Here is a 12,620-nt window from a genome sequence, read left to right as displayed (position 1 = left end):
TCCAAAAAAGAGAGCAACATAGCCCTGAGGTGACCGTCTCCAGCTTCTTCTGGCATAAACAGCTCTGAGAGGATTTCCTCTTTCCCTGGCTGAAACTCCCTCAAGCAGGGGTGCTAACAACACGATCAACAAGAAGAAAAGCTCAGGTCCTCAGCTTTGAACCAAGACTGCCCTGATGGAATCGCCAGGGCAGCCCTGCTTGGTCCCTGGGACCCAAGAACAGAGAAGCAGCCTTCAGCTGGAAGTACCCTATGGGATGGACACTCACTCTAAACCAAAAGTTTCCAGCTTGCCTTTCACCACCTCGGCATCACAGTCCTTGGAAAACAGGCCCATGGCCCTCAGTAAAGAGATCATAGTTTCCTCATCAGCTCACAAATCACCTACTCTCCATTCAAGTGCATGCTCCGTCTCATTTTTTTTCTCACCCTGGGATAACATGAAAACACAGCAGAGGATATCCTGTCACAGAGTTTGTTTCCTCTTGCAAAAACAAAAGGAAATGCCCTGCCTCAGAAAGCACCTACTCCTGGCACTGCAGAGAGGCAGGGCCAGGGCCAGAGGCACCAGGGATGTGGTCACCAGGGCCTCTACACCAGCCACACGGCTGGAGTTCAACATAGAAAATGCACTAAACTAAGATCTGTGGAGAGAAAGAAGAAAAGAAGAGGGGGAGCTTTCTGCAAACATGAAAGCTGGAAGAACAGTGTCCTTTTGACGTATGACTTGTGCACTCATCACCCACATGACAGCGGCCCAGTGGCTTTGCCTCTCTCTGTGCCTCTGTTTCTACCACAGCATGGGAAGACTAACCGTGGCACTGCTGGGAGGGTCCCATGAAGTAATACACTAAAGGCAGGGAGGCACAGGCTTGGAGCCAAGGGAGGGATCACCAAAGTCCCTTTTCACTCTTGTTAATCATTTTGAGCTGAACCCATGCACTAAGTGAGAAACTAGAATCCACTACAGTCTCAGAGCTCAGTACAGTGGGAAGAGTTCCTCATGCTCATCCTTCTGAACCTTAGTGTGTCAGGGGGAAAGGGGATCGCATTAGTACATTCCATAGGTGACTATGAGAAACCATTGAACTGATACATGTGAAGTGATTGACTCATGCTTGGCTTATAATGAGCACTGAAGATGTGCCAGTTAGGTGTAATCTGCACCATGGAGAAGAAACTCAGGGTGTCTCCATGGTACATGCGGCTGAGAAGAGATGGAGTATCCAGGTCTCAAGGCATTTAAACTAAGCCCTAAATCTGATTCCAGGGGAACCCCAATGCCTCCATACTCATCTCCTCGGTGCCTCAGATCCTTATGAAATACCGTCTTCTAAACAATTCCTGAGCAATAGCCTCAGCAGATGCATTGCAGGGGGAAGAAGAACCTACATCTTCACATAAACTCACCTCCTTTTCTATCTCTTGTGCTTTGCTTTCCCCAAAAGTCACTCCTAACCTAACTGCACTGTTTTGGTGTTTTAGTTTTTTCATTTGAGAGGCAGAGATACAGAGACAGAGTTAGAGACAGACAGAGAGACAGCATTCCCATCTGCTGGTTCCCCAGAAACAGAAACAGGCAGGGCCAGGCTGGCGCCACGTCCTGAAGTCAGGAACACAATCCAGGTTTCCCACATGTGTCAGGAACTTAGTTACTTAGCCCATCACTGCCACTTCACAGGGTTTGCAGTGGCAAGAAGTTGGAGTCTGGAGCCAAAGCCAGGAGCCAAACACAGGTACTCTGGTGTGGAACATGGGTATCTTAGCCACCACGATAAATGTCCACTCCCTAACTACAATTTAAAGTGAGAAAGAAAAGAGAAAAATGAATTAAGTGTAAGGAGGGAAATCTAATAGGATTTGCTCATACAACCTAATTCCAAATAATGTCATCATCTGAAGGATCCACAAGTGCATCCCTGGGAAGCCGTTATACACTAAGATAAAGACAGCAAGGGCTTAAAGTCTAATAGGGACTCAGGCAGGCTGGCAAAGAGAGAAGTCTTCCCTCAAGTTCAAGCCCACACAGCATTTGATCAATGCCCTCTCTGACTAAGCCCTTGGGGGACAGCAAAGACTCCTCCCTGCTTTCTGGGCACCTCTGTCTGGGCGCCTCTGCAGCATAGGGCACCCACTGGCTTAGTCATCTGCTTCTACAGTCAGACACGTGCTCCTTGAGGAAAGAGCCTGCCACAGCACCTTCTGTGCCCAGATTGTTGGCAGAGGGTAGCAGCTCAGAAAAATGTGCCCTGAATGAAACAGCAAATGAAGGAATAAGACAACAACTCACTTGCGATCTGCCATAAGGAAGGACTGACACAGCCCCTTAACACTTAGTCCTGTGCCTTCTACATCACACTTGTCCCTCCCCTGTTGCTTAACAGACCCTGTAAAGGGCATTTTCCCCAGACCAACAGCTGGCACCTGGCCCAGACCTCAGTTCTTCCCAAGCATTCTGAGCAGGAGGTTATCCCAAACCATCTTCCTCTTGGGAGAAATCCCAGCTACTTCCGGGCAAGAAGAGGTTAGTCTTCTACCCGACTCTCTACTCTGGTTCCTACTCCTACGTGACTCCTCTCCCTCAGTCTCCATGAGCACCCAGAAGAGAAAACAGAGACAGCCTTTCGCATAAATGCACACACACACACCCCACCATCATCACCTCTCTGTTCTAGGTAATCAGAGCCAACTCCAACTGTTAGAGGCAGGTAAAGGGAACGTCTTCTGAGGTCTGAGGTCTGAGGTCACCAAGTTCTAGGACCTGCCTTGGCAGACTTGACAAGTGTCACTGCAGTGGGAAAGTTTAGGATGTGAATGGGCCACCCGCTGAGGCTGGGAGTCAGGCTCCTCTGCCTTTATTCCCATTGCACCCCTGTTTCCACTCAGCCTCTGAATGTGCAGCTTTGCTCTGGCTCACTTCCCCTCCCTGTCAAAGTAGTTTCCAGAAACAATAGTGAAGCCATTTATTCCAGAGATCTCTAACTGTGCTGCTGCTATCAGCTTTAAGATAGGGATTTGATGAGCTAATTCAGAGAGATCATCGCTAGGTGAGACCAGAGTAGTAAGGATTACCTTCTTACATCACTGCATATGACTACTTTTTTCCCTTTTACTTACTTATTGCCTTAATTATGATTATTATTTATTTATTATTGCCTATTACTTCTATCTTATTTCTACCGCTAGCTATGACCCAGACAGGCAGTAAGGATCTAGAGAAGAACATATCATTATCCAAGTTGACAAATACTTCGGATTTTATAGGGAAATAAACGCATATTTAGAAAGGGAAAAAAAGGGGTCTCTACTTACACAACTCTCCAACCTCCCCTACACTCACTTCATATTTTTTTAGATTCATTTTTCTATTGGAAAGACAGATATACAGAGAGGAGGAGAGACAGAAAGATCTTCCATCCATTGATTCACTCCCCAAGCGGCCGCAACAGCTGGAGCTGTGCTGGTCTGAAGCCAAGAAACCTGACACTCCTCTGGGTCTCCCATACAGGTACAGGGTCCCAAGGCTTTGGGCCATCCTCAACTGCTTTCCCAGGCCACAAGCAGGGAACTGGATGAGAAGTGGAGCCGTCAGGACTAGAACCAGCATCCATATGGAATTCTGGCACATACAAGGCAAGAACTTTTGCCGCTATGCTACTGTGCCGGGCCCCACTCACTTCATATTAAGTCACTTTGCACTTACTGGACAAAAGTCATTTTTCAGTTTGAATTCTGCTGCTAGGCTTAGTGTGTTACCACTGCATTACCCGCTCCACTTTGAGAAGGAAAGACCAGCAACAGCATGCCATGGTTGTGCATTTTTCTGTGTGTAAAACAAACCTCATCTAAAAAAAAGGAGGAGGGTACATGAGACCAAATCCCTCTGGAAGCTATAAAACCTCAGAGATGCCTTGGAGCAAGAGATGGAGGCATGCTCTATCGGGTAGCCTCCGCAGGCTCTAACACGGTGTACCTTGGATTTTATCCTCACCCTTTATGTGCACCCTGCAGGTTAACTCCCACTCATCCTGCTAGGCTTCAGCCTAATCCCATGTCCTAAAGAGCCTTTTCAAGATTCTATTCCCCAACGAAATTAAATCTCCTTGGTATTCTCTCTCATCATATTACACACTTTTCCTTAAAGTGTCTTATCACAACTTGTGTGCACACATTACTTGTATGAGTATTTGATGGACATCTGTCTTTACTCTTACATTCAAAACTTTTTAAGGGCAGACAAAGGAATCACCCCTACTCAATTCTATAGCCACAGGGAAAAACAAAGCACCTGGCATACAAGAGAAACCCAAACATTCAGGCTGAACTGAAAGAACAAATAATTATAATTCAGCCTCTCAAATACCACAATCCTAAGAAAGGAGGTGGTGTTCAAGGAGCTCCAGTAAGGGAAACAGGCAGTTTGGTCACTGGGGAAGAACCAGCCTCACACAAATAAGTAAGATGGCATTGTGCTTTAGAAAAGAAAGGAGAAAAGCCTTCAAGTCACATGCAAATCCCATCATTGTAATGAAATAGTAAGAGCCTGAAGGGTGAGAAATAGTGTACCCTGTGTCTGTTTTGCCCAGAGATTTGTAGGGATCAACAGGAAGCTCCTACTAGAGTGCAAGGCCCACGGCCCAGGTCCTTAACCCGCGGTAAAGACTTGTTCCCTTGGGGGGAGCACTATCTTGGCAAGAAACCCCTCTCTGGATCCAGGTAGCTGACGATATGGTAGGGCAGTGGAGGGAGGAAAGGGCATGGACAAAATATTTCACAACTGCATTGTTCTGCTGAGCCACAGTCCTGGTGCTTGGCACCTCCACAAGCTTACAGAAATTTGAATGACTGATGCTGACAGAACAAAAACATCCTCACAATCCTATATTCTTGAGGTGAAGTAATGATATGGGAATAACAGAGGACATCCCAAGCTTCTAGCTCCTCTGTCACAAAATTTTGTTTCTATTGGAGAAACAGGGACAGAAAGAGAAGCAGAAAAGACAAAAATCTCCCATCCTCTGATTTATTCTTCAGTTGCCTGCAAAAGCCAAGCCTGGGCCCAAACCCAGAGCCAGAAACTCAATTCAGGGCTCCCATATGTTTGGCAGGGACCCAACTACTTGAACTATCACTTCTATATCCCAGAATCTACACTGGCAGGAAGCTGGAAAAAGCAACTGTGCTGGTAATCAGACCAATGTACTATGATGTGGGATGCAGGCATCTCAACCAGAGTCCTAACTGCTAAGTCAAACATCCCCTCACCCCTTCACAAGGTTCTTCAACACACATTCTGTCCTGAGGGACCAGGCTTACTCAGAGGGATCATGGCCTAGTGGTTAAGACCACAGGTGCTGAGGGGAGAGGGCAGAAACATACAGGTCAACTGGCCCACCTCCTGACCCCAGGAGCCCAGGAGCATCATCTAATTTCTCTGGAATTTTAGTTTCTTCCTCAGTAACAACTTAGTTGCTGTAAGGAGGAAATAATGTTATAAAATAGGTGCTGAGTGTGCAAAACATTGTGGCATTAGCTAGAGCTAACTTTACCTGGACGTTATCTTCGGTCACCTCGATTTCAGCAGTATAGATATAGTCGATCAGCTTACTGAGTGTCTGCCCATCCACATCCTTGATTTCAATCTTCTTCGCTTTACTCTCAGACATGTCACCTACAGTTCACAATAAAACAAACAAGAAATGCATAAACATGGCACCAAAATGTGCATAATTTCCACAAGGTTCCATACCCTTATTTGGATTGTGTTCCAAGTGGCAGAAGGAAGTCAGATGACATCAAGATCACACACAACCCAATCTTAAGCATCCCCTACACTGTCTCCTGCCTATTTCCCTTTTCTTTCTTTTTTTTTTTTAAAGATTTATTTTTATTATTTTTTTTATTGGAAAGGCAGATATACAGAGAGGAGAGACAGAGAGGAAGATCTTCCGTCCGATGATTCACTCCCCAAGTGAGCGCAACGGGCCAATACTACGCCGATCCGAAGCAAGGGGCCTCTTCCGGGTCTCCCACGCGGGTGCAGGTTCCCAAAGCCTTGGGCTGTCCTCGACTGCTTTCCCAGGCCACAGGCAGGGAGCCGGAAGGGAAGCAGGGCTGCCGGGATAGAACCAGCGCCAATATGGGATCCCGGGCGTGCAAGGTGAGGACCTTAACCACTTGTGCCACCGCGCCGGGCCCCTGCCTATTTCCCTTTTCAAGGCAAACATATATACAGCTCATTCAACTAACCATTACCATAAACTCATATTCACAAAGCCAGGAAAAGTGAGCCAGATATGTACTTACATTCAAGGAACCAGATCTCTTAAGGCAAGTACATGAACACTTCCACAAACAGAGGATACAAGTGCTTATACAAGAAGTGTATGAGGGGTGTGCATAAAGTACCAGGATAACTAGAAGTAACACCAAGTGCTGTGCCAATCACTGCACAGAGGACTTAAATGTGCTGTCTCTTCTAATCCTCACAATAACCCACAAGCTTTGTTAGAGCATCCATATTTTGCAAATGGAGAAACTGAGGCATGGGAGGATATGTAATTCCTTTTCTCATGATCACAATTCTAGGAAAGAGACATGCTAGGTTGAAACCCAGAGATTCTGACTCTAAAGCTCACACTAGTAAATACTATACTATATTAAATCCTAAAACCTCAGAGGAGGGAGCAAAAAGTCCCACCCAGAAACTCCTGTAAGACATTCTGGTAACAGGTCACATCTGAGCTGGAATGGAGAATAGTTCAAACACAAAAAAATATGTGAGAAAGGATGAGCTGGATATGAGATCAATAAGCGCAAAGGGAAGATATGCCAAAAGGATTCGCTTGGGGAGTGGTGCCAGGACAGCATGGCAGGTACATGATCTAGCAATGAGAAAAAGGAAGCTGGACATGTAGATGAGGTCAAGATTTACACATTTTGGGTCATGCAAATGAGTCTGGACATTACCTTAAGGGCAACACTATGGAGAGGTTTTAAACAGGGCAGTGACATAAACAGATGGGTATTTCTGATGAAATTCTGAATATGGGGTAGAAGCTGGATCCAAGCGAAGAGGGAACAGCTGGGAGGCTTTGACAATAATCCACAAAAAAGATAGTGGGGCAGTGAGCAACATTGGCGACAGCACATGCTTCCCCAATTCTGAGACCCCTGACTTCAGCCTACCCTCCACTTACACAGCACAGGTTTACCTAGAACCAGCTCATTCCACATGAGCTGCTGATTTTCAGAAGGAAAGACAGGCAAAGCACGTGTCTTGGTATGCTGAAATAAGGGATGACTTGACTACAAGCAGCAAAACAATTCAGACGCCTTAGTATCTGTGAAAATGGAGCCTGGGTGGCTGTTTCCCCTCTGTGGAATTCACACACAAGAGCCAAGAGACTGAAGTACAATACAGCATGTGGGTTGCAGACGCCCACCTCCAAGCTACATGGACTACATACAGTTCTCTCACCAGTTCCAGTCCACATCCTGACAGAGCTCTAGATCTGAATGACTGCAACATTCAAATCGTGGGGAATTGATGGGGCGAAGAGAATGGGGCAAACAAGAGAAATATGTTCCAATTCCTGCCTGTTCCCTTCATTGTCGGATCAGGTGCACCAGAGGTCTCCACTTTGTTCTCCGAGTACTGTGGAAGTCAGCAGAAGGGCCTCTGAACAAAGAACCTCGGAGCATGACAAGGAGGCTGAGAAGAAGAGGTAAAGATAGCAAACTCCTCCACCCATAGGACAGGCTCTCACAACCTGTCTCCTTCCTGAGTTTATTCTGACAACTACTAAGTTCATCAATAATGGTCCAGTTGGCACCTACAGTGCAAAGGTAATCAGACAGTCAATTCTTAGTTTGACAATTTGGAGTTTAAAAAATAATCCAGAGAGAAAGAAAATAGCCCAATTGCAAGGAGCAACATATTCGGAAGCATTCCTATGAGTGTGAAGATGGAGTCTGGCTGATTCCTGTCTGTGGAATTTGTAACTGGGAGTAAAGTTAGGGCTTTGCAACTTTGAGATAAACAAACAGAAACTCCTGTAATTGTATGAAAATATTTGCATATACACACAGAAGTTCACCTCCTCTAGAGAGATGACAAATGGTGTTTTTCAGACGTTCATGGATTTCTATGATCTGGAAAGGATAAACATGGTTTTTAAGACAGTGGGAGGAACTCAGGAGACATTCTCTTGCTTCTTGACACAATTCCAAAGTTTTCAAATTTTGATCTTAAGTACTTAGAACTTCAGTAAGAAAAAAATGATGTGAAGCAAAAATCAGGGACTTGAAGACAACGATTACATTCTCAGAAAGCTCCCTTGCAGCAAATTAGAGACTTGAATAAGCACATCTCTATGCAGAATTCAATATTATCTCTTACGAACTTGTAAGACAACAAGTGAATACTTCAGCTTAAATAGGACCTGAAAATATTAATAGTCATTGCTGTATACTGTAATATCTCATAAGTCCCTCTATAAATTAAATATAACCCAACCACTGAATGGAACCAACGTATTCCAAAATTCAAAGCATAAGTTAGTATTTAATGTCTAATAAGCAAGAAGCATGAGGGTGGATTTCCTGTCAGCTTATCTGTCAAGTAGTCCTCAAAGTGTGACCAAGTGTATGGCATATGACAAGTATCTAAAAATATTTGTTGGAGAGGGAATAAAAGGAAGAAGGGATGTTTTCTGTTAACATCTCATAATTCCTGAGGGGTAGAAAACACCAAAGCCTTGGTTAATCTTGCTTCTTCATCTACTCCTTTTTCTTTATTTTATTATTTTATGATATAATTCCATGGGCTCTGGGATTTCCTCTCCACCCTTCTCAAGCCTCCTCCCTCCCACTGATTTCCCTATATTATCACAATAGGATAGGCCTTTATAAACAGTCATAAGCCCATCATTCTGCTATTTAAGTGTATTCAGACATTGAAGGTTATGGACAATGGCACAGGGTCCAGCATCCTATTGTCAGGATATATTGAACAATTTCATTGGGAGTCCATCTTTGATTTGGAAGTAGAGATGCACACTGCATTGTGTCTTCACATCTTGGAGAATATGATAATCTCTATTACACTGTTACTATATATCCTCTTAAATGAAAAACCACAAAACCAAATCACCGACAGGAAAAAAAAAATCAGAAAATTCACAACGCCATCAAGTTAAATAACATACCACTGAATGACCAATGTGTTGCTGAAGAAATGAAAATCAAAAACCTTCTTGAAGAAGAAAATGGTGCTACTATATGCCCTATGTGTCACTGAAGAAATTAATAAGGAAAAAAATAACTTCTTGAAGAAATGAAAATAAAAACAAAAATATCAAAACCCATGAGAAGCAGCAAAAACAATATTGAAAGAGATATTTACAGGCCTGGTCCAGTAACCTAATAGCTAAAGTCCTCACCTTGTATGCACTGGGATCCCATATGAGAGCCAGTTCATATCTCAGCTGCTCCACTTCCCTTCCAGCTCCCTGCTTGCAGCCTGGGAAAGCAGTCGAGGATGGCCCAAAGCCTTGGGATCCTGCACCCACGTGGGAGACAGAAGAAGCTACTAGCTCCTTGCTTCAGATCAGCTCAGCTCTAGCCAATGTGGCCACTTAGGCAGTAAGCCAATGAATGGAAGATCTTTCTCTCTGTCTCTCCTTGTCTCTGTAAAATCTGCCTCTCCAGTAAAAATAAATAAACCTTTTTTTTAAAAAGGGGTGGGACATTTATGGCATCAGTGATTACAAAAGACAGAAATATCTCAAATAAATGATCTAATAAATCTCAAGAACTTATTTAAAAAGAAAAAACGAACGGAATTCAAGAAATGGTAAAATCACAGCAAAAATAAATGGAATTGAAACTAAAAAGCTACAAATTGCAAAAAGAATGCCATTTTTAAGAAGATGAGCAAAACAAACTTTTAGTCAGACTAGCGAAGAAAATAAAAGCAAGGAGAAAAAAACAAGTAAAATTAGAGATGAAAAAGAAAACATCATAAGAGACTACTAGGATGAGCTCTTGTCGCTCAATGGATCATGTGGTATCTCTCTTCATCTGTTAATATTTTTCACATCAAAGTCTATATTATATAAGAATGACTACACCAGCTCATTTTTGCTTTCCATTAACCTGGAATATCTTTTTCCATCCTTCCACTTTCAGTTTTTACATACCTTTGTTGGTAAGATGTATCCCCTGTAGGCAACAAACAGATAGGTTTTATTTTTTGAACCAGTCTGCTCATCTATGAGGTTTGATTGATGTGTTTAAGCCATTTACATTCCAGGTTAATATCAAAAGGTATTAATTTGGTCCTGTCATTTTAGCAAGGGGTAGTTCATTGTTTGAGTTAGTTTTCTTTTGTTCTATTGAGACATTCTCCTTGTCTGCCTTAGGCTTTTGCAGGTGCTATTCCCTTTCTCTGTCAATAAAACATCCTTAAGTATTATTTGTAGGGCAGGTATGGAAGAGGCGAATTCTTTGAGCTTTTACTCACTGTAAAAGAATTTTATTTCATTTTCAAAGACAAAGGAAAACTCTTCTAAGCTTGACAAAAAAAAAAAAATCCAGCAAATAGAACATGAATCCTACTGTGGTAACCCCAGAGGACAAGTCATGGAACTGGCTGCATTGCCTAGTGGAGAGACAAGTAAACAAACAATCGCAAAAGATACCAAATTCCAGAAAAGGCATTTTATGTGAAATAAGGTCACTCCCTACCTTGCTTTTATCCCAAGGCTGTGTAAGAATCCGAAGACACAATGAGTGTTGAGTATTGGGACAGCTGCAGCTAATACAGCTGTCATGACGGTTGTCACCCAATCACTCACCCTGCCTGGAATCACGTCCCTCCTCTACTGACAAAGTCTTTCTGTTCAGCCAGTGGCATAGAGGAAAGAGGTCAGGAAGAAGATACCAGCGCAGCCACACAGATGTTCCCTACCCACCATGACATCTCTTCTATTCACAAGAACTTTGGAAACCATGCACTGGTCTACAGTTAATGAGAATGAATTTTACTAAGTTACTATTCTGTGCTAGCTATCTTATACCTATATTTTCCTCTGAATATTGTTATTCCAACCTCACAGATAAGAAAATGGAAGACCAAAGATGTTAAGTGAATTCTCCATACTTTTATTAAGAGTCAGGCACATGAGGATGGCTCAATTGAGCCCCTATACCCATGTGGGAAACCTGGCAGAAGATCCTGGTTCCTGACTTCGGTGTGGCTCAGCTCATGCAACTGCAGCCATTTGGGGAACAAATCAGCAGATAGAAGATCTCTCTGTGTGTTTCCTCCTTCTCTCTGTAAAACTACTTTTCAAATAAAAACAAAATCTAAAAAGAGAGGGGTGGGGGAAGAGGACAAAGAGAGCTGGACTCGGGATTAGAACTCAGTCCATTAGAGTGAATCAACAGAGGGAAGATCTTTCTGTCTCTCCTCCTCTCTGTATATCTGACTTTGCAAAAAATAAATAAATAAATAGATCTTTTTAAAAAATATGCTTTTACTCTACTTACACAAACTTTTTTTTAATAATTAAAAATAAAAACACTAAATCCTGATACATAACCATAGGTAATCACACTTCAGTAAAAAGCTAGATGTATTTCTTTTTCCTTTGCTTTTTTTTTTTAAGATTCATTTTATTTCTATTGGAAAGTCAGCTATACAGAGAGAATCTGTTGATTTACTCCCCAAGCAGCCGCAATAACTAGAGCTGAGGCAATCCAAAACCCAGGAGCCAGGAGTTTCCTCCAGGTCTCCTGCATGGGTGCAAGATCCCAAGGCTTTGGGCTGTCCTCTGCTGCTTTCCCAGGCCACAAACAGGAAGGTAGATGGGAAGCAGAGCCACCGGTTTAGAACCAGTGCCCATATGGGAAACCAGCACATGCAAGGAGAGAACTTTAGCCACTAGTCTACCATGCCGGCCCTTTCCTTTGGTTTTAAATAAGATGCCAGAAATGGAGTTTTACTTGATTATCTGGGTCTATCACAGGTGAATTCTATGCATTTTGAAATGGAATCTGATAGAATAACATTTTCTAAGATCTTTCTCTGTGTTTCTCCTTCTCTCTGTAAATGTGACTTTCCAATAAAATAAATAAACAAATCTTAAAAAAATATAAAAGAAGAGCAGTGTAAAGTACCTTTGGAATTAAGTAGAAAAGAGATTTGCCCTAATCAGGTTGGGGTCAAGAAAGGCTTCCCTGGAGCAGTGATCCTAAGCAGTAATGAAGGATGAACAGGAGTTAGGCAAGCATAGAGAGAGGAAAGAAAAAACATCCCAGAAAGAACAATTACTTAAAATATACATATCAAAAAAAGACTGCTGCATTATATATATATGTATATATATGATGTATTGTGTTAAATATATATATTGTATTATGCATACATTTATAAACATAAAATTTGAAGTATATAAAACCATACTCTCACTTAGATATTACAATATATTCAATTTTTCACTTTTTGCTTGACTGTATTCTGTTTCGTTTTTTCCTGTGATGGACATGCGTAAACAGTGTGTCAGTGGCTGACAGGATGAATGGAAGGATGGACGTCTAGGCTGATCATCCCATTAG

At 42.8% G+C, this 12,620-nt stretch overlaps 1 protein-coding gene across 1 annotated transcript in view; it reads right to left on the bottom strand.

Moving 5' to 3' along the window:
- Window positions 1-12,620, bottom strand: part of KLHL3 (kelch like family member 3) — a 95,196-nt gene that overhangs the window by 61,592 nt on the left and 20,984 nt on the right. The window contains exon 4 of the mRNA XM_040975588.1: window positions 5,549-5,670. Coding sequence (XP_040831522.1) covers window positions 5,549-5,670 — 122 coding nt within the window. The remainder of the gene's footprint in view (window positions 1-5,548; window positions 5,671-12,620) is intronic.

Source organism: Ochotona curzoniae, unplaced genomic scaffold (genome assembly GCF_017591425.1).
Source record: "Ochotona curzoniae isolate NIBS_2020 unplaced genomic scaffold, NIBS_Ocur_1.0 contig_1, whole genome shotgun sequence".
Lineage (NCBI taxonomy): Eukaryota > Metazoa > Chordata > Mammalia > Lagomorpha > Ochotonidae > Ochotona > Ochotona curzoniae.
The sequence above is the reverse complement of the archived record's forward strand: the minus strand, read 5'-3'. Positions and strand labels throughout refer to the sequence as shown.